Source organism: Dermacentor variabilis, chromosome 4, assembly GCF_050947875.1.
Source record: "Dermacentor variabilis isolate Ectoservices chromosome 4, ASM5094787v1, whole genome shotgun sequence".
NCBI classification, from domain to species: domain Eukaryota; kingdom Metazoa; phylum Arthropoda; class Arachnida; order Ixodida; family Ixodidae; genus Dermacentor; species Dermacentor variabilis.
In genome coordinates, this window is record NC_134571.1 from 68,755,189 (window position 1) to 68,782,690 (window position 27,502).

Sequence of the window (27,502 nt, forward strand, 5' to 3'; positions counted from 1 at the left end):
AGGGGAGTAGCCCGGAGGGTGTGGGCACTCCCACGTGCAATGATATACTGTGGGCTTTGCTCCACAATAGGGACAGTATGAGGGATATTGTGTTGGGTGGAAGAGGTGAAGATAAAAGAGGCAGGGAAATGAATTAGTTTGAAGCTGTCGCCACGTGACGGCATCTTTTCGATTAAGGGAATTATGTGGTGGAGGGAAGTGTCTCCTGGTATCTCTGTAATATTGCAGAGTTTCAGTGTAGTTCAGTGGTTCTGTCGGTGTGTCGTCTGGGTTGGACAGCTCTTCCAATGGCGCCCGGTTAGCGAGCTCTCGGGCTACCGCATTAGCGCGTTCATTACCATGGAGAGAGGCGTGTCCAGGTGTCCAGACGATACGCACCCTGTGTAACGCTGTGGGGTGTAATGATGTAAGGATGCGGTGTGTGTAGGGTGTCACCCTCCCTTGTGCCAAAGTCTGAGAATCAGTGACCACTGTGATAGGTCCATCCGGCGCCGGCGTGGTTGAAACGTGTACGATGGCTAGGGCAATAGGCAATAGCACCCTCTTCCGCCGTGCCACTGTCCACACTGTTGAGCGTGGCCGAAGCTCTCAGAATGTCTGCACTATCTAGTACGACTAGACATAGGGCACGTTTCTGTGGGTAGCGGGCCACGTCGGTGTATAGGACTGGAGTGTTTGATTTGTCATCGCCAAATAGGTGAGCCAGGGTTTGTGCTCTTGCCTTTCGTCGACCTTTATGACGGTCAGGGTGCATATTCCGGGGAATTGGGGCCACGTGAATTTTGTTGCGAATGCTAAGCGGAAGAAGTGTGCGGTTTTCCTGTTGTGGTTTTCTTGGTATTTGGTATCCTAGCCGGGATAGAATGTGGCACCCTTGCATTGTTCGTTGCAGACGTTGCAATTGGCTGGTAAAATGACCTTCAATGTTGTTGTGCACCCCCAGTCGTAGTAGGAGCTGCGTAGACGCATGTTGGGGTAGTCCCAGCGCTGCCTTTAGTGCCGTACGGAGGAGGGTGTCCATCTGGTGCATCTCAGTCTGTGTCAGATTATGATAGGGGAGGTGGTCTTCCTGACGGCATCCAGGAGGGGGGGGGGTGACTGCAGACCTATGGGCCTCGGGTGCCAAACGACCTAGCTACGCCACTGCTGTTCAGTCCTACTTGGCTCTTTTGGCCTTCGTTCTTAGTTTTTCTCCTTAGCCTCAATGACTAGCCTATTTGAATCTGGACAGCACAGGTCAATGGCTCAGCAAGTCGGGAGTCTACAATTTCCGAAAGAACAGTCATTGTAGAAGCTAAAGAGAAATGGCTCGATTTGTGCTGTCGAGAAAGTATCATCACGATGTGCTTCTTGCACATGTACTCCTTTGGTTCTGTACACCACAAAGTCAAGACGTGAAGCTGGCTCTGCACTTGATAAAAACTGTGGGGTCTTGAAAGCACTGGAGTGCCATCTTTTCGTTTCTTGTCCGAGAAGTTTCGTGCTGCTTCCAATGGTTCGTCTTCCTTCGATTTCAACGGACATTTCCTCCCCAATTTGGTCTGTGCCAACCAATCCGTCTAAGGAAGCTGCCAAAAACCCGTGGTACAGGTCAGTACGATACCCACATGGCTTAGAGTTGTTCCCGTCTCTGTCGCATCCAACAGTAGTGCAATACTTCGAGCTGCTTCCCGCACTCTGTAATGGATGTTGGTACATCTCCGAATAAAAATGGCGTTGCGTTTGTTACTAGGAAATAAGATGCAAGAAGGAGGCGGCGAAATAAAAAAGCGAACTTGCTTCGTCTCCTCGTACCATACTTTTCCCCCCGAACCACTCAAAAACAATGGTAAAGCTTATCATGTGTAATTATTTCGCAGAACGTAACGTACGATGAATGCAATTGCCAAGAGGCAACCCGCGTTGCAGTAATTACAGTGTGACCTTGCTGTCTGAAAAAGCGAACAGGCTGATGCTGGCAAGACTTCAGTTCCCGCCAGGCTGATTCAATGGCGACATTTGCACTAGCCGTAAAGGACACGAAACAGTAAGGTCTGGCAGCCTATAACACTTTCAGAACCTAATAATATTTTGTGAAATATTTTTCAAAATAGCTACATTAATTTTTTATTGAACCGTTATTGGAACAGGGCCATTCAGGTGAGCGCAAGAGAATGCCAAGGCGACAGCGAAGGCGAGGGTCCGTACTGGATGATATTTTTTTCAGGCGAACAGCTTGGCTTGCAGAGGCTTTGCAGCAACCACGTATTGCGTGGAGTCATCATTAGTCATAACGTTGAATCACATTACTTCCGCAGCTTGTCAACATTAGAACAATATCGCGACAATTTTCAGTAGTCAATACAGAACTCATGAGAGCGACTACTTGACTCTCGCTGAAATAGATTACCAAAGCAAGTGCCTGTAGACATTGTTACGAGGTACCATGCTGAGAATGTCACCTTTGATCTACAACTGCACGAAACTAAATAGATTGAAACATCTTCTTACCATGGTTCATTGTCTTACCTTCCACTAACTTCTCTTCGTTTCTTCGCAGTTTTTGCGTTTGATGTCGACTACAAAGTAAATTGATCATCTCACTTATTACCAGCATAGACTATAAAGGTATCTCAGCTCGACTGAATTACAAGAAAGCCAATGGACTATGTGTCTTTGCCATGCACACACAACTGATGATTTTATTTTGACATAGGAACAACCGAACTTTGTAGAGCAGTATTTCAAAAGTCATTGAACGGCTGCATAGGTTGAAGCGAAAAATCACTTTTTTCTCATTATTCCTTTTTCTCTCCTTTGCTGAGTGCGCGGGTGCTGGTGATAGCACTGGTTGAGGACTCCGAGTCAGCTTTTGATTTGTTGTTGTAACGCGTGTACGACCGAAGGTAAAAGTTTATAAACAAGCAGAGGATGAGGAAGGTCTGGGCGTTCGCTATGTGCACGACTCGCCTTGGAAATCCGCAGTCGACGAAAAGCGGTATGGACATGTGCACGATGATAATGAGGAACTGCACGATTTGCATCGTTGTAAGGTACTTCTTCCACCACAGGTACTTCTGCATGCGGGCTCCGAAGCTGGCGAGAAAGTAATACATGTACATGATGATGTGGACGAAAATGTTGAGTGCTAGACCGAGCGCCGGCTGACCCTCGGGAGCGAAGCGCGTGTAGAACCAGATGTTGATGACTACGATGGTGTGGTGGATGACGTGAAGTTGGGTCACCTGATTGAACTTCTTGCGCAGAACGAAGAAGACGGTGTCCAAGAGATCCGCGTATCGCCACGCAACCAGGATCCAGCCGTACTTGTAGTACTTAAGGTGATGCTCGGGCGATTTGCCTGTCAGTCCTTGACAGAGTAGACTGTATGTGCCTCCGGGCAGGTACGTGGGAATGAGAATCACGAAGATGGCTACGATGTTCACGAGAACCATGGCGATGTTGTACACGCGGATGATGTTTGTGATTTGAAAGGGTTCCCTGTTCTTCATCCATCTCGGCCCGGCGACCTTGACGAAGTAGAGGTAGGCGACGAGCATCAGGGTGACGAAGAATGGATTCAGGACTACCGGGTAGTCTCGGGTCCTAGGATCAGAAATGGCGTGGAGCTTGTCTAGCCACACTTTGGGTTGGAGGCTGAGAGCCATACTTGTTCGCCCGAACCTGCAAACGGCATAAGATTAAATTAGGTTCTCATAGAACCAAATGATTAACTTCATCGTTTCGTTCACACATGTCAGCACCTTTAATTCAGTAATTTCTGGCTCTATTAAGCTATAAATTGCGATTTTCTGCTGACACTGACACTACTTTGCGCTCAGATTTTCAATAAATAGCCCGAAACAATAGAATATTTCATTTTGATTTTTTTCTGGATGTATCTGAATCAAATTAGAAGGCGACTTTTCTCTGGATATTCTTATACACATTTTAGAACATAGCCTTGTTCGCTAAAACGCTGAGGCAAATAATCAAAGACTACACAACGTTGTTAATTACGACCGATTGCAATTGAACCAGCAATGAATTATTTTGATAACTTTAACGTTGTTCTTCTAGTTTCTACCAGTGAATAATGTCCGGAGGTTTAACCTTAGAAGAACACTCATAACCTTAAAAATGCGTGCCAAATCACCGTTTACCGAACTAGAAATCAAGAACACCAACAGGCCTTGGATTGAGCTACAAATGACTTGGCGAATGGGAGGAACCCGATACGCTCACGATATGTACAACTGCTCACCCTACCTACTCAGCTTTGTATGAATTAATTGTTAGCGTATTTCATTATGCTGCAATTGCCCATAGTAGCTTCAGGTCCATTTATATGTCGCGCCATGCTGCGATGATATTCTGGTTCGGTGACCATACGCAAGCCTAGCTACAGCTCCAAATAATTATAAGTTAATGTCAGACTAAATAACTTGTGTAACTTAGGAAGAAGTTCTAGAATAAAGAAAATCTAATGCAGTAACAATCTTTTGTACAAGACAGCTGTGTCGAACAGTGATGCATGATGTAAAAATGGCCGTAATTACTTCGCGTTATTTTCACTTACACCTATGCACAATACAGCTTACCTTTTAGAGCTCATTTCGCAAGTTAGAGGAAATTAGTGCAGTAAATACTTTTTTTGTTGTTTCTGCTCACCGTAAGTATATTCAATATTCAGTCAACTTGGCGTACTTGAAGCAATAAAATGCAAACTTACTGCATAGAGCCAATTCTAGGGAACTGTTCGGGCTCGAAAAGTAACCGAAATCTCTGAAAATAGACTACGTCAGCCTGCCGCAGGAAGCGCGAATTGATAAGTTTAAGGCCGGGTACACTTACAAGTCTAAAGGACGACATATTTCAGTAGGAAGTGTAGTGCCATATCACACGGCGTTTATTTTGCTAACTCCTCAAAATCAAATAATAAAGACTTATGTCACGCATAGCTCACACCCAGACTGATTTTAGCTAGAATGTGTGACTGCACTTAGAGCGGACGAACTGCTAAGTTAGAGTACGATGTTTAGAGCCTGAGCACGTAACAAATTGAGAATTTGATTGCACTAGAAAATTATACGAATATAAGCACTCCAACGACCTTTCACCTGCTCTCAGTTAACTCAGTCATCATGTCATATGACTGCTGCGGCTGCACTCTGCAATTCCAATAAATCGCTATTGCAACTAAGGTGAATCATTGTTGCTTGAGTATTTATCGCAGTGGGATTCTTAAGGGATGGATATCGGGAACTGCCCTAGAATTTATGTGTCGGGAAATACGTCGTGCCATGGCGAGAACCGACCTTACACCTTTCCCGAATCTTAAAGTGACCGCGTAACACCCTTTCAACTATGCACACAAAAAACAAGATCATTCACATCATGCCGAAAAGCACAGTCATCTAAATATTAGCTTATACCACACGTGACGTAGAAAAGCCTGAATCGAACCCATCAGAAATTTGTCCACTCGATGCCGAAAGGACTGCTTACCTGCGATCGTGAACAAGTAGCTCCAATTTCGCCGCTTTTTAGTGGACAAGACACGTACTTGTTGCTAGTCTTTGTTGAAAAGAAAGAATTTGGAGAGATGGCGCCCAATTTCTGAAATCTTGCAGTGCGCCTGCGCGTCGTCGCAACAACGTTAGGCTACGCGTTCCGTCCTGCCTGAAACTTGACAGCATTTGTCACTAGGTAAAATTAAAAAAAAAAGAACGTCACAAAGAATGCACGGAAACGTCACCGCTTCTCGCTTCTCCTTTCGCCGCCCTCTCTTGACACGGATAGAACGAAGGTTGATATTATTGTATGAAAACGAGCTGCTTTGTTCACCCTACTTTTCCTGTCTGCAGGACGTCATAGCGGGGAACGGTACGTGAAGTGAATCACGCGAGCAGCCCTAGTAAGTCAAGAGATCTTGAAGAACTGACCTCCGTAAAGAACAATGCGCTGGGGCTGCAAGGGCAGAAGGTTAAGTGGGATACATTGTCCTTTTCACACGGCTCTCTCTTTTCTGTGAAATGGATAGTTAAGTGTGGAGTGGTAGTCAGAAGGTACTGCCTTAATTTCTCACGTAGATGACGTCACCTATTTTCGTATCCTGTTTGCGTCAACCACTGCTTTTTGCTCAGTTGAAGCTAATTGGTTGAAGCCATGGGCCGAAGTGGCATCAAAGTGCCAGGGAAAAAGCACAAAAATAAGGACAACGGATGCCCATCTCATGGGTGTTCTTTAAGCCGCACGATGTAACACCGCGTGCTTTTGAGGCCACCCGTGGTTGCTAAATCATTCAAATTTATAAACTCTTACGTGATGTATAGGAATAATAGAACATTCAAACCAGTGTTCGTTGGCAGGTTTCTATTCTGAAAGAAGATGACAAAAGGTTGCGAGAAGTTCCGAGAAAGTTCTTCAACATATTTTGTACTGACATTTAGCAAAGCACTTAGAGAATACTTCATTTTTCACAAGAGCACAACATGGTTTCCGAAAAAACTTGTCTTTTGAGACTCAACTTCTTTCTTTTACTCACAGCCTTCATCTTATTCTCAACAAAGGTTCATTCTCAGACAGTGTTTTCTTTGATTTTGCCAATGCCTTCGACAAAGTGTGTCATAAATTGCTTTTATTTAAACTTATTAAACTTAATATAGATCCTAACCTTTTTGCATGGCTTGAGCATTTTCTCCTTAATCGGTCACAGTATGTAGTGTCAAACAATAATATGTCTTCACCTAATCCTGTAGACTCTGGTGTGCCCCAAGGATCAGTTATAGGCCCTCTTCTCTTCTTAATTTACATGATCGATTTCCCCAATGACGTTTGTTCTAATATTTACCTTTTCGCAGATGACTGTGTTATCCTCCGTGAAATCTCGGACAAATCTGATAACAAATTCTTAGAAGACGATATAAACGCTATCTCTAACTGGTGTGTATGTTTAATGCAACTTAACGTAACTAAATGTAAATGTGTGCGTGTAACTCGCAGCAATATTCCTCCGCCGAACTATTACCTTAGTGATACTGCCCTAGAGGTCGTAACCTCCTATAAATACCTAGGCGTCCACATAACCTCATCATTTTCCTGGTCGTTGCACATCCACAACGTAATTAACAATACTAATCGCATGCTAGGTTATCTTCGCCGAAATTTTTGCTCTGCCCCTACGTCATTAAAGTTAATAATATACAAAACACTTATTAGGAGTAAAATGGAGTACGCCTCATCCATATGGGACCCACACCTCGAAACCCTTATTCAATCACTTGAACTAATCCAGAACAATGCCGCACGTTTCATTCATAGCAATTACAGCCGCACATCACACGTAACTGCCATGAAAAACTCTTTGCTGCTTGCTCCTCTCTCAGCCCGGCGTAAGTGCTTTTGCCTTGCTTTATTTGATGAAGTATATTTTCACAATTCCTACCTGCGCGGTAATCTTATATCATCACCTACCTACATTTCCTCTCGCATTGATCATAGCCATAACGTTGGCATCATTCACTGCCGCACCAGAACCTGTAACGAATAATTTATTGCTAGGACCTCTCAGGAATGGAACCACCTTCCCGGCGCAGTTGTCGCAATCAAGGACAACCTAAAGTTTCGTACGGCCTTATCAGACATCATCACTCCCGGATACAATTAATTAATAAATTTTGCTGTAACAACGAACGATTTCTTGCTGCTGCGTTATTTATTTGTGTATGTTTTCTTACCCACTACCATCTGTAATACTTCGGTCTTAGGGGTACAATAAAATAAAATAAATAAAATAAGTAACTGCGAAGCTACGCACATATGCTCTTGCTTCCGATTTTTAAGAAAGTTCGGCTTTCGAAGGAAATTTTCTGCTTAACAGCTGTGTTTATTTCATGAAAAAGAAAAAAAAAGAGACGCTGCTTGAGTTTTTGAAGGAGCAGCACGGCCAAATCTGACTACATACAACAATGTTTTCAGTGTCCCTTCTGGTTAGAAAGTCGCAGATATAGTATGCCAAGCTGCGAGCATTTAAGCACATGTTTTTTGCACGTTAAGTTTCTTTCTCATAGACATCGAATGGTTGCAGTTCCGAAGGTTGTTAGTTCGAGCGGTAGGTTAGAGCACGTCAAGCTTGAACACGCTTATTCGAGCTGTTACTGATGATGCCAAACAAATGATGAAGTGATACGACATTTTTCTGTTTCATTGGTTCTCCCCAGTCATGAAGTTATGAGTAACCTGATGGGAAGTGAAGCTTCGTGGTCAATATTCGATGCATGAAAATAATGCTTTATAGCAGTGCTTTACCTTAGCAACTCTTACAAATACAGTTTTACGAAAATTGCCTATTTAGTGCCTCCTACAGCACAGCTATACATTGTAGTTTAAAGGGACTGACAACCACTTCTAGTGGTATCCGCTTTACAGCGTAAATGTTATAGGTTCATTCCAATAGCCGTTTCGGTTAGTAATGGTGTCCGCCGACGCCGCCGGTGTCCGGTGTCCTTAGCAGCTATCGCCGGGAATGAGACAAAAAATGTATCCAGTTCCCGTTGGGATCAAACCCTAGCCTGCTGCGTATCAGTCAGCGACCCCACCACTGAGCGACGCCAGGATTGCTAGCATGCAGCGGAAAAGGGCCCTATAAACGCGTCCTAGCGCGCGAGGGGACGCACGATGTGACATGTGCGCCGCATAGCGTCGATACGCGCACATTTTTCACTGTAGTTGCGTATTCTTACATCAGAAGGTTTGAGGAAGAAAAAGAAGGTTAAGGAGATGTATTAAAGAATGCTAGCAAAAACATATTGTGTGGCTGTTGTATTCAAACTGGATGGGTGCCAATAAATCCTCAGCTTCACCATCATTAGCATCGTATCGAGCCACTTGTCATATCAAGATGCTGTGTTTCAAAGGGGATGCCAATAAATCATCATCATCATCATTAGCACCGCATTGTTATACCGCAGGTAGCGGTACAAAGTAGATAGAGAAGTCTTGAGGAAGAAAAAGAAGATTATGGGGATCTGTAAGCTTTTATTTAGAGAAGAAGTTAGAGAGATTAAAAAATTTAGAAAAGAGATATCACTTGGTTGTGCAGTTGAACAAGGTAAATAGAGAAGGTTTAAAGAAGAAAAAGAAGATTACAGAGATGCATACGAAAAAGATACGTGTACGATTTGCATCGCATATGCATATCCTGGTGCGCATAAAGTCCTAAGTATCCAAGTGATTAACTTTTACATAATTAATGCATGCATTTCCATTCTCTTTGAAAGGGAGAAAAAATGCCGCTTCTGTAATCAGGCAAGGAAGATGACGGAAAGACATATGGGCATTTAAGAGACAGCGAACCAAGATAAGTGGCTAGTGCGAGGTATTAGGAGTGCGATCTTGCTACATATCCTGCTGACTAGGGCTTTCGTCCTTCGATTTTTCGAGACATGCATTGTATCGTGCCTCGTATCGTGGAATGTGACACTAGCGCCGCATAATCTTGATACACGTGTAATCTCTTCGGTGCACGTTATGGCTCCTCCTCGCAAAGTGCAAACTGCTGCTGAAGAAACGACTCTTAGAGCCACGAGCCCAGCTTCAGCCAGGCAACGTCAGGCTCAACACACCATTATGCAGAGAGCTTGCACGAGCCGCAGGCCACCGTTGAGGTCGGCAGGACAGTTCAGTTCGTTCTCGAGAAAATCACGCAAGAAGACTACGCCGCGCGGACCCTCTAGTACGTGCTGACGAAACTGCAGCCCGACAGCTTCACTGCCAGGACCTTTGAGTGCGTGCTGCCGAAAATGCGGCTCAGCGACTTCGCCGCCGAAACTCTCAAGTACGTAGTACCGAAAATGCTGCCCGGCAGCTTCTTCGCGACCAACCTCGCTACTATTAACATACTTGGTACTTCCAGTTACCATTTTCACACAATTTGCTATAGGGACTGCTATTGAGACGCTCCTCCAGTTTATGCTGTGAGTGTACTGCGTGTACCGTGCAGGCCTGTGATTTTTTAATGCAACGGAATGCTCACCGGTATTAGTATCCAATCATGCAATTGTAACGCGGAAAATGGCGTGAAACATTTTTTATCAGAGTCTTTTCATCTATATTAAGGATGCAGTCGTGCTCAGGAAACATGCTGGAAACAGTGATAGGAGAGTGCGATAGTGATTATCCGCCGGCATCGGTGGGAAGGCAGACAAGTGTGGTGGCAGCTGCAAGAGCCCAATAGTTTGCTTATCAAGCAATATCGCTGCGGTTGATGTTTTCTAACATGTTGAATTACTTCTTCGATAATGGGTGGTGTTCAGATCTACTCCCCAGTGCCGGCTCCCTCCAAGTAACAGAAACCAAAGGCCATGCGTTTGCTGGCTGCATGCTTCAGGCTTTCATTTTAGCCAAGGCAAGCAAGGTGGTAGGATATGCCAGTAGGGCTATTATTGCAGTGTTGGCACCCATTCACGGGACAATAATACCATGACATTTTGAATGTCAGAGAGATGAGAGAGAGAGAGAGAGAGAGAGAGAGAGAGAGAGACCACAAAACTCGGGGTACTCACTCGCTTACTTGCGCGCGAACAAAAGCACTCGTGCGCACTGCCATGCAATGAGGGGAGATAGGGATTTGCCGCTCCACTCGTTGCCACAAAAGCAGCGCCACTCGTTAGCGTGGACCTTTTTTAATTCGTTATACGCATAGGATAAAGCGCAGACGCCTATGTAACATAAAGACTGTGATTGGGAACGATACGTATGCGGCACTTAATAACATCCGACCTTTTATTAGTAAGTTCATTGACCACATCTTAACTACCATGGCTTCACCGTCAGTTGGCGCCATTTACCGTTATTTGCGAATTTATGTGCGAATGTAAAATTATATCTCTATAATTAAAGTTCGAACGGAATTCTCAATTATATCACTGTAAATTATGGTCTTTTCATTTCGACCAACATCTCATGACACGTTCTGGGTAGTTGGCAGTCCATTTAAGGAATAGATCCCTGCATATGAATCAGTTCATGAAGTCGTGCCGGCGCTTGTTCACCTCTGTTTTTCAATTAGTAGAGAAATTATGCGTCGACTACGCGCACTCGCAACCATTCCGCGCAGTAAGGAAGCGTCTGGAACCATATTGACACGTACACACGGTTTAGCTTTTTTCGGTGATCATTTCTCACCGGCTAACCACTGTTACATAAGTAACACCCGCCGCAAAACACGCTTTCTTGCATCTGAAACTTCCTGAGTGTTGTTGATGATTCTACAGCAAAATGAGAATCGCCTAACCACATTGCGCGCGTTACGTGAATAATGCCGTACATCCTCAAACTTACGTGAGCACCAGCGATTACCCAGGAACGTAGGAAGGAGTCATGTGTTCATGTGTCGATAGCCAACGCACTTGACTCGTGGATAAGAATCGACAAAGGACGACGGGGCTCGGTGCTATCGTTGTTATTTGAGCGTTGCCTGCTTTCCTAGGCACGAGCTAGCCCACTAGAGGGTCAGGCTTGTGGGGTTCGCGCATCCCCACAGGCTCTAATGCACAGTTTTGACACTGTCTTGCTGTTGACCGTCACTACAACGTGACACTTTCATCAAGGCTTCGCGTCGTGTATCGGACGCGCTGCATAACTGAATTTTGTCGTGCTTCCGGTGGTAAAAGCTTACATCGATTACACTCATGTCCTTACCGACGGTTATGCCAGAAATGAGCGCGGTCCCTCCCCCCCCCCCCCCCCCCCCCCCCTCCATGCTTCAGGTGAATCAAATCATCTTTGTGTGTACCAACTTACGTACACATGGTGCCAAACTGGCGTTTATATAAGTGTAGCATTGTGGCTGCTGCCTAGCTAAAAGGAGAAATATATTTTATTTACGCAAGGACGACTGCAAAGTTGCAGTTTCGACCGATGAAAAATGTTTCTCATTTCTGCACCAGCTTTTTCTACACCTATGTACTAGCGCACAAAACCTTCCTGTTTGAGTTTAGTGTTACTTTTCTGTTGCTTTTCTTCGCATGAACGTAAAGCCTCATAACGCATGCTCGCCAGTCGTGCGAAAGTGTTCTCACCTGTGACCGGAAGGGAACTTGATGGCCTCCATTTCTTCGTCAGTGGGATGACAGTGCACGCTGTCCGGTTGCCTCTGTGGGCGCACAAAAGCATGTGGTCTCAGTGGCACAAGGCGAACCCTTCGACTTTCACCCACTCTCCTAACGGAAGGTCTCGGTACATCGACCTCACCCGGCATCTCAGAAGAAAGCAACGCGAAAGCAACTGCCCCAGTTCCGGGAGTCCGCAGCGCCGGTTCGGCCAACTGTAACGCCGGGGCGTATTTTTACCTTTGTAGGCGGACGTTCGCCCTAATGTTCTTTTCCCGCCGCCTCGTTTTTTTTTTTTCATTCGATCGCGCTCTTCCTCCTTATGACAATGCATGAGCCGCAGTCTTCCGCTGTGGCTTATGCTTTCGTTCCGTGTGTTGGGCTAACGTCCTCCTGACTACAAGAGCTCCAAGACCAAAGTGGTCTCACCGTGCATAGACACAGCCAGTTACGTGTGCTAGAGTCGCGGGAGCCAATCTCCTCTCTCCTGTGCAAGCCCACACACATAAGCGTGCTTATATGTGCACACTTGTAGGTTAGACCAGCGCTGACAGCGGCAGCGCCACCACACCACTTTTGACTCAGTCCAATCGAAGAGTGTACAGACAGCGCATATTTGTCCCTACTATTTAACTATGTTCTTCTATTAGTCATCGTTAATGTTATGCCAGTCATGTTGCAGGACAATGTTGCAGAAAAATGAGACAGATATGTCCCGCTTTATTATGTGCGCGAAAACGCTTCTCAACAGCAAATATACGCATTGATCTCATTAGCTTGGTGCTGCCTTCTGTCTAAAGGTTTAGCACTTCATGTGACAATAGCTTTGAAAGGGGGTACTAGCTACTACTAACAGGGGACAGGCGTGCAATATCTAAAAATCTTTTTTGCATTGTTAGAACGCTTTCTATATTTGGTCCCACTTTTTCTCGCTAGAAAAACGTTCTCAATATGGGTAATAAATTATCCATGTTTCCTGCATTGAAAGTTACACCTATCGCTCACATTAAGCGCTCAGACAAGTCGCTCAGTGTAAGCAATGTTATTCGCTTTGAAATCAAACTAAAATGACCTCCTATAAACGAGGATAGCGTTTGATCGGTCTCTTCAGACAACGCTGCGGGTCGCCGCCCGATGCTTGCGTCGGCAGTTCCGCAAATGTGACGTCAGAAGCTAGGAATAAAAACATATTAGAATAGTTTTACGTTATAGGGCCCGTACATCCCATTTTTTAAAGACCATTTAGTTTCAGTGAGAAAAATACGTCCCACTTTTATAAAAATAAGCAGCAAGGTATAGAGAAGCGAAACCTACTGTTCACTATTTCAAAGCACTTATTCATATCACGCAAAAATTTTCAGACGTTCTGGAAAAATATATACGCCGTTCTACAAAGGGTTAACATAGTGATGCTTAGATTCCAAAATTGTGTGAATATTGATGACTGGGGGGGAGGGGGGGGGGCTCAAAAAGGGTGGTATGCTATCGTTGCGCACGTTGTGGTGCTGCAAAGAATTAGCATTTTCTTATTGCTCATGTCGAAGTGTTCATATTTCCTCATCACAACGTCCAACGAAGTAACACGGCACACCTATGAAATAGCGTATCCACAAGTTTTCATTCTTGATTATAGCGAAGCAAAATTCCGCCTAATTTATCGGATGTCGCTATATATATAGTTTATCGCAAGCGAAAGTATGCATTAAGGCATTTATATTTGCTTCCTTCTCTGACTAATAAGAAAAGTCACACGCTTGTCAACGTGGTCACTTGCATAAAAGTCAATGCTCTCATTGCGTCATATGTTATGCTCATTTATCATTTATCATCTGACTCGCACTGTTTCTGTTTGAGTATGAAACTCCTCCCTGGTAACTTCGCCTTTATGCTCACACACAGACACAGACACAAAAAAAGACGACAAAGGGTGGTGTGCATGAAGTCCTGTGCGGTCCATTTGTTGCGTCGCCTTTGCCGTTATAGTAATACTACCGATTGCGGCCACCGCTTCCTCGACGCTAATTTACATGCTCCGCAATTGGGAGCCCTTTGACTAACTTAACCATTTTCAATGGCATGAGTGTGTTTTGTTCACCTTTCCGTCTCATCGCCGTTTTTTTTAATGCGAGGGTAAATGCCTCAGGGCATAGAGGTTTACGCGTGTAAACTTTAGAAAGGTAAACATATCTTTTTGACATTCCATTCTGCACACGAAACGAGTTACATACCACCTTTAGCCACGGTTCATAAAGAACCGCCAAATGTATCAATGTTACGCAATTTGTTCCAAAGGGCAACAGACTCCATTCAAAGTAAGACAATATGGTAGCATTATCCTTCGCATGTTTCTTTTAATGAGCTGTTGTATTTACAGTCATTACATATCGATTTAGCGTATGGTCAGTCAGGTCCCCCTTTCTTATAAAAAGCCATAAGTTGCCCTCCCAAACTACGTCTCCTGTGTGCGCCCCCCCCCCCCACACACTCTGCTGGACAGAACTGCCAAAAACAGATCAAGCACACAAATGTTGGCACCATGACTGAAGTCAATAATTCCATTTGATTTGATTACAAAATAATAACCTCGCCACGAACCTCTACTCTATTATCCTGTTGATAATTTCCCGCGTACATTGTTTTGCTTTTGGACGATCGCCGTTCTTCATCCGATTGTCACTGTTACCGATTTGTCGACTTCCATGACATTCCTAACTGCTTTGGGAAAGGAAGGATTGAGTGTACACCGGTCTATATTGAGAGCAGAGAAAATGAAATAAAAATGTCGCAGTTTCACCCCAAAGGCGAAGCATTGATAGCAATAGCAATGATGAGACACAAACACGAAATAAAGTTTGTAGGTTTATAGGCCGTATAAACTGCAGTACACATTCGTTTGCAAATAAATTAACAAGCATGGTTTCACGCGCGCACATGTAGGTGAACATGAACAGATCTCGCTCAACGAACCCGAACAGTCACCGAGAAGAAGGCAGCGCATGCTTCTGCTGCCTCGCTCTCATGCAACCACCAGCCGAGTCGGCTCGCTCAACGTTTGCACCCTCCGTATGTTATTTCCAAAACAGCGCGCGGGCGGTGTACGCACTCACTCGCGCGCACAGCCTTGCGCTCCCACGGCCGGGCCAGCACAGGAAACGCGCGCTCCTTCGCCCCTCCCCTCCATGCCTAGCGCTCGCTCGATAACAGATAACTGCGCGCTCAACACCACCCCCCCCCCTCCGCCCTTTCCCCGCTTCCTCGTCTCGCGAGCTTTATCGTGTGACCTCTAATATTGGGCGTGCATTGAGAGCCACAATCCGTCTTGGCTTACACTCGCACGCTTTCCTTCGCATGCACAACATACAGCGCGCGGGGGTGCGATAGGATCTTATCGCGCTTCGACTTTACGCGGAACGTCACGCCGACATCGAACGATTCGGACTTGCTCATGCTAAGCAAAATATGCGTTTGCGTGAAAACACACTAAACGTTTCTCATTCGCTTGATTTCGAGTCATTTTTTCTTCAAATTTTCAAATCCAAGAGTTCTTGATAACTACAAGTCATTGCTTTAAACATCCTATGATGATAATCATTACTGCGCTTATGTAACGTAAGTTATGCAATAATCCCTGCGATATTTTTGTGATTGTTCGGATCGTAAGTAGAAGGTGGAATGCTTTACCACAAAGTACGAGTTTCTTACATATGTTCGCACGTGAGAATAATCAGCATACGCTTGGTCATTCAGCTGTGGATTCGTATGTCATTGTATGCTTAACGTTAGTTTGTCTTGGAGCAAAGAAAAGAATTTGGGATATGAACAATTAAAAACTTGCGAAACATTCATTTCGGCATTGATGTCCTGTGTTGAAAAAATGCGCTATATTCAGCAGTTTGCCAACAGTTCACATGGGAAAAGAAAAAAGAAAACGTTCGATGCACAAATCAGCAGAAGACTTCAACGAAAGAAAAACTGTGCACAGTGTTTCAGGCGCCACGTTGTGTGACCGTCTGAAGGGCACGTGTGTTGTAGGCGTAACGTAACAAAATATTGGTGTTTCGATTAAGACTTTCCTCCTATAGCGTCCGCTTAATAGTTAAGTTCGGGACAATGACAACAGGCAGGATTGTAGTGCACATTATTGTTAACACATTTTGGGGACGGGTGCCTAGAAAGTGCTCATATGTTCTGAGAATTTCACCTAAGCAGCACACATGACTTCACTTCTGCTCGGTACTAATTTTGCAATTGCAGTATGTATGATTACGTGAACAATTAAAATGTTAACTAGTGATATTTTTCAGGTCCCCCCTTCCCCCACAAACACACTTGTACGCACGCACGCACGCATAAACGCGCAAGCACAGATATTAGGAAGCAGGGGGGAATAAATATGTGGAACAGCTCGTAGTATTGTTTTGTTGCCAGCGGTTCGCTTGCGGCATCTGTAATCAGACTACGTTGTCTTGTCGAAGTTGGTGGAGGGGGTAGGGACCTGCAGAATGACCTAGCTTTGGAAATGAAGCTCACGACTGTCCCGCACCCACGCCACTGATCAAATACGGTGGGATCTGACACCAGTAACAACAACTACAGGGAAAACGAGCGGGCGCGCGCAGCAGATACACGCGCGTGCAAAGCGCGACCTTCTTCGTTATACGCATCGGATCCGTGAACCCATAATGAATTATGAGATCAAATTTTTTAGAAAACTTCTGGATCGAGATGTGTGTAGTGTGCTGTCATGCAGTTCTTTCTTTGCACGAGCACGAGCACGGATTGTCAATTTGAGGCGAATTTTAAACGGCCTTGGAAATCAGCTTCAGCATGCGTCGCAGTGTGCGTACACAGAGAGGACATGTCCACTGCATGGTACCCGCGCGCCCAGCTTCTAATTCTGACGCAAGACATATCCTCGTTTGCTCTCATTTCAGCCTGCCTGCCTTGCTTTTTGAGACCACGCTTATTGGGGTTGCCCTCAAAAAGCAAATTACGTAATAGAGCTATTTTTACTTGTTTATTCATTACCGATTGCTTTGGTGCCACAATTTTCTACAGCATAGTGTGAGTAGACTCTTGGATGATTTCGAAAAGCCGAAGACCTCCAAGCAGCGCGCCCGGTCTGCTTAAAGGATTCGCGTTGACATTACGCGCTCCTTATATTTTACCTTCTCTTCGCGTTCTCTGCCGACGCTGTTCCATTCTCCTCCCTGAGTTGTTTTAGACCTTGAACTACTGGCTTATTGCAGCGCGTGTACGATCGAACGTAAAAGTTCACGAAAAGGCACAGTATCAGGAATGTCTGAGTGTTGGCGACGTACACAGCCTGTCTTGGAAATCCGCACTCGACGAAAAGCGGCACGGACATGTGGGCGATGATGATGACGAACTGGACTATCTGAAGCGTCGTCAGGTACCTCTTCCACCACAGGTACTTCTGCATTCGAGGACCGAAGCTTGCGAGGAAGTAATACGCGTACATGACTATATGCACGAACGTGTTGAGCGCTATGCCAAGCGCCGTCTGACCTGCGGGCGCAAATCGGCCGTAGAACCAAATGTTGACCACAACGATGGTGTGGTGGATGACGTGAAGGTGAGTCACTTGGTTGAACTTCTTGCGCAGCACGAAGAACACGGTGTCGAGAAGGTCGGCGTAGCGCCACGCGATAAAAATCCAGGCGTGCTTGTAGTAATCGAGGTGCTCTTCCGCCGAGTTTCCGTTGATTCCTTGGCACCATAGGCTGTACGTGCCTCCTGGCAGATACGTTGGGATGAGAATCATGACCAGGCACACGCAGTTCACGACTACCATGGTGACGTTGTAAACGCGTATGACGTTGATGATGGGAAATGGTTCCCTGTTCTTCATCCACCGTGGACCGGCAACCTTGACGAAATATAGATAAGCGGCCACCATGGGAAAAACGAAGAAAGGGTTGAGCACGACGGGATAGTCCCTGGTTCTGGGATCCGAGATGGAATACAGTTTCTGCATTAGGAAAGTCAGACCGAAGCTCAGCGTCATTTCTTCCTGCCACGCTTGAATTTCCTGGAACGACAAGGCACGATTGAGTGAGGAGAAACTCCTTTCTTCAAGGTAGCAAGCAACGGGGTAATATTGTAAGGTACGTATAATATAAGCCTAAATAAACTTCATATTGTTATGATTTTCTGCTGTTGCGGCAGACGTATGCTTCAACAACTAGGGATGGAATTTGTTTCTTTGGCTAGTCTGTGGCATCACATATTATTTAGTAGAGGATTACAATCAACATAATATCATGGGGTATTAGTCAGGTATTGTTTATTCACACAAGCAATGCTTCTTGCATTTTTTTTATCGAGGAGGCTAATAACAGTACACGAATGCCTCACATAGTATCATATCGCTCTCCTTTCCCCCGTTCCGATAGAGACATGAGAAAAATAGAAGCAGTTTGAATTAAGTATAATCGGTATTGGAGTGCCAGCAGTGTAGAGAGGAAGTGAGAGGCAAGGCGTACAAATTATTCACTTCAATTTTAATATTTATACGTACACACACGCCCCACGATACACAAGTTTATGGAATTTAAGTTCCATAAACTAAAAGTCTAAAGTGCCACAAATTTTATGGAATTAAAAAAAAAAACGCCTGTTGCCTATAATCTAATTATAATCTTTGGGCTGGATTGTTAAGAGAGGCAGACACTACTTGCCCGAAAAATTGAAACAGATGTTTAAGTAAATAACAAGAATCCACTAGTTAACTATTTGATTAATTACCTTACGGCGCATATTGCCCTTTAAGTATTGTACCCGGTGAGTTTGTCAGGAGTATGGACATGGAATGAATTTCCAGAATGACACCAATTTAGAGATATGCGCCATCAAATTCGCCACAAAAATTTACTCTTGGTCCACTTTCATTTTTAACAAAACACTTTTTTATGAACTTAAGCAGAAAAGTAACTGGAACGCCTATGTATTTCGCCCAACACTTTGGGAAATAATATTTCGAAACTGGTGCCATCCGGGAAAGTAATTTCAAGTGGAGCCATCTTGCAAACTGGCTAGAAATCGTAAATTACAATATGTGCCGTCCCGTGAGTAATTAAGAAGGTTATTAGTTGATTTTTGTTATTTAATTGAATATGTGTTGAATATAATTGAATATCTGCAACCTCGTCTTATCGACTGGTGAATTTCTCGTCCTCATGACAATTGCGAGAGTAGTGGTACTGCATAAGGGGGGTGCGCTACATAACCTCAATAATTTCAGACCTATCTCAGTCCTTCCTATCTTTTCTAATATCCCTGAACACATTTTAAATAAAAGAATAGTTGGGCACTTGACAAAAAACAAAGCAACAGTACCAGCACAATTCGGGTTTCAGAAACAAAAGTCTACTGAGCAAGCACTTTTGCATACGAAAGACCACTTAATTAGGAATTTTGAAAGACAGACTAACACTATTGGAGTGTCTTTGGATTTCCGAAAGGCTTTTGGCTCTATTAAGCACGATATTTACTCCAAAAATTACCCTGGTATGGCGTAAGAGGTGTAGCATATGCTTTAATTAAGAACTATCTCAGCTCCCATAAGCAGTTTGTTTGCCTAAAAGATTCTAAACCCCAACTGCTTGATTTAAACTGCGGTGTTCCTCAGGGCTCAATCCTAGGCCTAACTGTGTTTCTTCTCTATACTAATGATATTGTTAACATCCCAAACACGCAGTGCATAACTTTATATGCAGATGACACCAGCGTTTTCTTCTCTGATCATAACATTCAAGAAGCATTTAACGCTATCCATAGATGGATGGGGGAACTAAACTGTTAGCTAAATTCAAACAGAATACAACTGAACTGCGAAAAAACAAATTATGTCATATTTAGACCTAAAGGAAAGCAGCTGTTGGGCCACCACGAGCTAAAGTTTGGGGGCGCATTATAGAAAATACGAAGTGCGTAAAATTTTTAGGCGTATGGTTTACCGAAAACCTGTATTGGTCCATTCATGTAGAGACCGTAAGAGCCGACATTCGTATAGCGACGGGAATGATTAACATGTTAAAGCATCTTATTCCAATGAATTTAAAGAAACAGATATATTACACACTAATACACTCTCGTCTACACTATTCCCTTCTGGTCTGGGGAACTAGACTACCAAAACTAACCTTATGTCACTATATAGGCTGCAAAAAACAGCCGTAAGGGCAGTTTGTAACCTACCTGTTCTTGCACATATTGCACACTTACCAGTTCTTGCACACATAAACTTGTCATACTCCATATAGACCACCTGTTCTTGCATAAACTATCGCTCGAGGCGTTCCGTTCCCATCAAGCTGATCACATACAGTTTAATCAGACCTTCGCCACCAAAGAAACTCCGCATAATCTCAGACATGACTCAATCTCTATACCACTTATTCGCACGAGCTACGGGAAACAGGCATTACATTTTCAAATATTGACGTTACTAAATCATAATACTACAATCCTGGAACAATTACAAACCTCGAAATAGAGCTTGAGGTTCAAGAAATCTCTTAAAACGTATTTTCTTCGCTGCTTTATTGTATAACTTCCTTATGTACCTCAATGTTATTGTTTTCTTTTCCTTTTTTAACATGTTCTGATTAAGATTCGAATTCTTTATTGTTTTGATATGTTATCATATTTTGAAAATTGTAACACTTGTTCTGCTGTTGTTTGCTTCAGAGTGTCAACATGTTTTGGGTGCTGCAGCCTTTGTCAGGCAAGAATACTGCCTTTCGCTGCAGCACCTGAGATAGCTGTATGTCTCAAACAACAAATAAATGAAAAATAATTTTTGTGCATGTCGGCCTCTGAAAAATCCAGCTCAAAGTCTGGATTTACGTTACCTGCAACAGGCGATTCTTAAAGATTCTATAGAACTAAAATATGATCACCCTTTATACATAAAACAGTTTAAGAAACCAAAATGTTCGACTTAAATTTTATTACAAAGAGAAGACAAAATAAAACTAAAGTTGACATATTTGCTTCAGTATGAAAACAATAGCAAATTAAACAAAAAGCTATGCATTCTTATTATATATAAAATAGGCGCTTATCATATTGCAGAACCTCTTTAAACACACCGATCATTGTACTATATTGATGATGCTAGAATGATGGTCCAGAAGACGAACTTTTATATAGAATTTCCTTTGCATGCCATAGTAGGCTCATATTGTACCCTTGTTAGGAAGTACTTATCCATTGTTAAGGAAGGAAGGAAGCAGCAGATAACACTTGCTGCTTCCTTACTTACTAGATATGTTTTCATACGTTTTTGCACAATATTGTAAACGGGAATAAAACAAGTATTTAGTAGAGCTTTCTTTTTAAACAAATGTCATAATTGTCATAGTTTGCTAGTAAAGCCCACTGAACGTGAAATATGGCTTCTGACATTGAAGTAAGGAGAATAGTTTGTATTTGTTTTCAGCAAAACGCAAGAAACTTGTGCCATGACTTCATCACAGAACTTAAAATTCGTCTCGTTCTTGCTATGCCCACTCGGTGGCAAGAAATTTGTGCATTTTGTTAATGGTTTTATTTAGTTTGGTTACTCAAAGCCAATCTGATAAATTACGACCCATTCATTAGCAAGCCTCCTAAGAGTATACATGTGTTCACCAGAAACAAAAGCTTGTATAGCCAGTTAGCAGAATATTGTTTTGCGTAAATGGAACGTGTACAATGCAATGCGTGCACATGCATAACAGAAAAAGATGCGGCCTAGGAGGGAACTTATTTCATTTCTCCCAAAGGGGACTTTGTATGACGAGTGTTCTTGTGAAAACACGGGGAATGCCGGAGATGGAAATGGAGTGATAGTAATTTGATTATTAACTATGTATTACTGCGACAGTAGCGCCCATCTTACCGTACTGAATCTTCGAATACAATGCCATGCTTAACAGACCAAACCAGCTGTTTGAAATTGAGGAGTGCGAATACAACATGTAATGTCTGTTCATGCATATAAATTATTTTTTCATTCATGTTTACAGCGTCATTTCATTATTTTTTTTCTTGAAGCGATATTGCTTCTCCTTTATCGCGGCATTTGGGATGTAAATATGCAGAAATTAGGAATGAGTGCATGCAACTCTTGAAGATATTCAGAGAGCTCAGATTGATATGTTGAAATTACCAATCGGCCTCAAGTAAAATTAAGGGGGCTCTCGCCATGTTTAGTCTATCAGAAAAGGGACACGATCGCAAAATAAGGTCACATGTGCGTGACAAGGGCTTATGCATAAATTCTGCCACTGCTCTTATCGGCTCGGCTTTTATGTCATTCTCACCATGCGGAGGCACTCATTAATATTAGCAAAAAGGCTTGCGATATCGTGTGTTGTAGTCGGCCCTATAGAATGTGACGTCACAGTGTTGTGTCTGATGTAAACACGTTATTAAATTGAAATTGCCAGTCTAGATTGATTTATTCATCATTAATTAACTATAGTACTATCAAAATCTCGGCGGAATATATGATCTCAGTTATCTTTCAAGAACTGAAGCTATCTCACGTTTGGCAGCAAGTCTTATATCGTTTTTCAAACTTTGTTCGGACCATTAGGACTGCTTTCGAAGTTTGCTACCTTTTAACGATCTTGTTAGCTTGTAATCTTTTTGTACCCGGTTAAGTACTCGAGTTGTCCAATCTTCACGAGGGCAGTAAAGAGGCTGTTTTGTTCTTTGCTCTTCCTTGGAAGCACGGTACTAATCCAAGTCCCTCTAAATGTCTTGTTTCTTTTCATTACTATAGTAGAAGATATTTGATTAAAACACTTTATATTGCGTTCACAAAATCCCTGTAAGCAGTAACAGAGTTCGTCTACTGCTAAATATCTGTCCGTATTGTTTCGCTGACTGATATTTCAAATGTAGTAATGCTCTTTCATAACGAATATCTATTCAAAATGTTACTGACATGCTGACAACGCGTTCTTGATAGAGATGTCAAAAATACGAATATGAACGTATGATTGCTACCAAAAGTTATTAAAGCACTCGATTCCATTGCATTCGCGTGCGTTGTGAAACACAAGTCAGTAAGTGTTTCGAAAAGATCAGTTGCGCTTGTCGGTACACTGATTACATTTTGGAGTCCAAGAGAAGGAAACAGTTGCCGAGAACATGCATATGGCGTTACGAATATAAGACATCATTGTTTATTTCCCCTGTAAAAGCAACAGACATGCCAATTTGATTGGAATATTCTAGCTCAGTTAAAAAAACGAAATATATAGTCATGACACCAGAAGCTGGTGCGTAATGGCTACTATAGTGATAGCAGACAACCAGATTTTTTAATGTGAATTTTTAACAAGGAAATGTACTCCAACCTAGTCTCTTTCTTCACTAGATACCGAGGAACATCTGTATTCTGTAAGTAGCCCGTCATATTTGTTGTCAAAGTAGGTTTCAAAAGGAAATTACAATGCCTAAGTAATGATCTAGCTCTTAACAAAGCGTGCAAAGAAAATCGGGCTTAATTTGTAAACGTGCGCACTCAAGCGCACAATAACAAGCTGGTTCTTGCAACTTAGTACTCTGCATTGCTGCGAGAGATGTTATCATAAAAGCATGCTTCTTGAAAAGTCAAGTTGTTTCAGATTTCCAGAGATTCAGGTCTAAGAAGTATCAGTGGCATCGTTTTTGCCTTGACTGCCTTGGCTCATATGGTTTTAAACGGAAATCAATGAGCGCCTTAATTATCCTGTTCGGAGAAGTGCTCGATGTGGAGGTCATCAGGCAGTCTCTTGACGTTGAAAAAAAAAAACCGCCATAGTCACAATGGGGAGACCATGAATGTTTAGGGTTAGCCTTCTAGGTAAATTAGTATGAGTGGTTTAGTCCTTATTTAACCTCACAAATATCTTGCTGGTTGATTTCTACATCAAAATTTTCCGCCTCTTCTCGGGCTTCTAAAATAACTACGTTTTGCTCTTTTATCTGAGAAATTACTTGGTTATATTTCTCAGCCATTTCTTACAATGTTTGCTTAACGCGTGCTACGTACGATTTGCTCGATTTCATCCAATGCAACAATTTTTCATTTCACTTACAACGGAGTATCAACTTTACGGCGTATTTCTATTATTTCACGGGAAATGTCCACGTCAGCTACTTTGTGGCTTTTTGTGGTTGTTTGATTGCGTGAGAGGGATTTATGCGAATTAAATTGAAAATGTTGTTAACTATTGTGCGAGACGCTTGCTTCTCCGCCAACAACAATTGATATGAAAAACGTTCCGGTAATAAAGCACATTTCGCAAGCCTGCTTGAACATTCAAAACCAGAAAAAGGCATGTTCTTCTGTTGCTGCAAATAAACTCAATTCAACTAATCAAGTAACTTGAATAGTGCAAACTAAAGAAAATAAGCATACACAAGGACACGCTAAGATATAATACATAGATACAATACTATATGCCATAAATCAGATTTTTAAGGCTTTTGGAGCAGTATAATTCAGTTACGCACTACCCCGCACCCGAAGCAGCATCTCAACAGAGAAAAGGCGATCGTGAAGGGGATCCACTGCTGACCTTAAAGCGCAACTTTGCTGCTATGAGACCCTGTCTTACATACTCCCGTGAAATGTTACACGTACAGTGGTCTGCCTGAGGGCAATCAAGTGATCTGACTGTTTGAACCTCTTGTGGATTAGCATGTTGCACTTTTTCAAGCCGGTATTGAGGGAGCTCATTTTCTTTGGGTTCGCACATAGGGTCACTTTCGAGTTATTTCCAAGATTACAAGTGAATTTTTATTCTGAGCGCATCAAGGGCCTGGCCGGTCATCACGGAACAATTTGGTGAACCCGCGAGACATGTATTCACATTGTTACTATTAACAGCGACGTACAACACAAAACAAGAAGCAAAATATAAACACTCAGCAGCGTCTATAGCGGGACTAATTGTATCTATATCTATGTACGCCAAACAATAAACCAACCTGAAGATATGAAGAACCCTCTAGAAACTGGCCAAGACGGTTCGTTACCACTGCAGCTTAGTGCTTGTGATCACTTCCATCGATGTCGCACTGCTTGAATAGCTATCTCGTGGTAACGTAGGGTTGACGTATAATTGACGCGATGTTCTAGGTGGTTAGCAGTTAAGTACCGGGCTTTTAATAACACGTAGCGCGCCATCGGCAACGCCTGAAATCTTGAACACATGTAGGACCTTTTTAGCATGGAAAGGAGAAAGCCCTTTGCCACTGCTGCTGAGTGTCTTTGGTCATTTCCATCGATGTCGGGCTTCCTTTGTAGCTGTAATACGGTGACGTAGGGTTGACGCGGAATCTACGTAACGTTCTATGTGGTTGGGAGTTGGGTTTGAGGCTTTGGAATGATATATCGCCAGCCAGCTGCGACGCCCGTTAACCTCCTGCAAATATGAATAATCTTTAGCTTCGCGTCAAGACAGCTTATTGCCACTGCTGGCGAGCGCTTGAAGTGTACTAGTTTTTGCTGCATACGCGCTCAATGTATATGCCTTGTTCCATCGACAACATGATTATAGTCAAGAATAAGAGGAATACGTAACGACCCGTTATTACGAAGAATGTTATTATATTCTTTTTTAGACAGCTTTATAAGCCAGGGATGGCCCCTGCTGCGCTAATACTAAGGACAGTATTAGTGCTTGTCTCTAATGTGCTCTTTTATTTTTATTTTTTACCCTGTTTATAAAATTAAGCTTTTTAGTATGGCAATCGCGATAACAGCATCGAGCATGCTTGATCACATCTGCTATCACTCCTTCCTTTTTAGACAAATCGCAACGGCATTCCGTGCCTGATTCTAGTATTTCCCTCAGCGTTTTCATTACGCTTAGGCTGGAAGACTTACAGTACACTTGCTGCCTTTACACCACAGATGCCCTTTGATTAAAATAAACTACAAGGTTTTACGTAGAAAGAGAGAGAGAGAGAGAGAATGAAGAGGAAAGGCAGGGAGGTTAACTAGATATGAGTCTCCAGTTTGCTACCCTACACTGGGGATGGGGGATAGGGGTTAGAAAGATGACAGAGAGGAAAACGCAAAAAAGGGAAAAAACAACAACACGCACACATGGAGACACACACACAAAAGGCGTTCCAGTTAAAGTCGTTCCCACAGACCGGTAGATCGCAAAAAGCGCAATAGCGCTTGCACGGCCTTCTTCTGTGACGGTAGGTCCTTTCGATGTTGTAGAATTCTTTTTTACAAACCAAAATGCCAATTATGACGCACGTCGTAGTTGGGGGATTCCGGATTAATTTTGACCACGTGGTAATATTTAACGTGCTCCCCATGCACGGTACACGATCGCTTTTGCATTCCGTACCCCTTCTAATGTGGCCTCCGCGACCGGGATTGAAACCCCCGCGACCTCATGCACAGCAGCGAAACGCCATAGCCTCAGGGATACTGAGGTAGGTGGACATGCCTTCTGTCTCGCATTGTATGAAAATCCCTGTGCAAGTCCGGGCCATGCCGCTTCATTTGCCTACCAGGAAAGCGACTTAATGAGAGGCCCACTTGTCTAGGAAACGTCCAAACTAGCGTCGTGGTCCTAGAATGCGAAGGATGGGGAAGGAAAGAGAAAGCAGCAGACAATAACTGGTTCTCGTCCCTTTCTCTTGTGCACGTGCCACCCTCAATCACACTGGCTGAATGCATAGTGCTAAGCCTGCCAGCGCTCGAATGCTGAAGAAAGTGACGCCAGTCACGGCCAGTTGTTTGCGTTGCGCTGTGCTCGCTTTTTCCTTGTACGGCATGACCGGGTCGCACGGGCTCTCTCTCCTTCTTTTTCCTCTTTCTTTTTGCCGGAGGAAGTACTACGAAAGTACACCACACTGCAAGCTTTGGGAAATTTGCCGCTTGTGGCAAAAGCGACACGAGGTATACCGTGTAACGTGACCGCACTCCTGTCATAGACCGTGTTGTGGGACGCTTCTGTATAGTAATCATGGCGCTGCAATTCCATAGGAATAGAAAAGAACAGTTTTTGCTTTTTACGCACTGACTTTCGCTTCTGTCCTGACAACTTGAAGAAATAGTTTCACACTCATCGCATGCGTGTTCGGTTTTAAATCTAAAGTAGTAGTTCAAACTATTATTGCATGCATTGAGTTTTGTTGTTTCTTCCATTAGAAACGCCGGCAACTGCGTCACCGGATTTATTAGAGCATTAATAGAAAAATTTGGAAGAAAAGTGGGACGGTATTTAAAAAAGTGAACCATAAAAAAAAATCGCCTTAGCGCTGACACACTTAACGTGCGAATATCTCTAACAGTATATTTCAAATTCGTACCATCCGTTTTCTGAGCGGTAAAGATTAAAAAGCTGCTGTCCTCTACAACTCCTGCGCTCTAGCTAGTG

General features: G+C 43.3%; 2 protein-coding genes across 2 annotated transcripts; both read right to left on the bottom strand.

The window, feature by feature from the left end:
- Positions 1 to 2,532: 2,532 nt before the first annotated feature.
- Positions 2,533 to 5,677, bottom strand: LOC142577802 (very long chain fatty acid elongase 7-like). Its single transcript, XM_075687249.1, has 2 exons — positions 5,488 to 5,677; positions 2,533 to 3,663 (listed from the first exon to the last, which is right to left on the bottom strand). Exon 2 carries the CDS (start codon positions 3,645 to 3,647, stop codon positions 2,778 to 2,780), a length of 870 nt encoding a protein of 289 aa, XP_075543364.1. The 5' UTR covers positions 3,648 to 3,663; positions 5,488 to 5,677; the 3' UTR covers positions 2,533 to 2,777.
- Positions 5,678 to 15,345: 9,668 nt separating this feature from the next.
- On the bottom strand, positions 15,346 to 18,138 carry LOC142577803 (very long chain fatty acid elongase 7-like). Its single transcript, XM_075687250.1, has one exon. The coding sequence runs from the start codon at positions 18,118 to 18,120 to the stop codon at positions 17,257 to 17,259; it is 864 nt and encodes a 287-aa protein (XP_075543365.1). The 5' UTR covers positions 18,121 to 18,138; the 3' UTR covers positions 15,346 to 17,256.
- Between the last annotated feature and the right edge of the window lie 9,364 nt (positions 18,139 to 27,502).

Coding starts and splice junctions, on each gene's coding strand:
- LOC142577802 (XM_075687249.1), bottom strand. CDS start 3,647: ATGGCTCTCAGCCTCCAACCCAAAGTGTGGCTAGACAAGCTCCACGCC.
- LOC142577803 (XM_075687250.1), bottom strand. CDS start 18,120: ATGACGCTGAGCTTCGGTCTGACTTTCCTAATGCAGAAACTGTATTCC.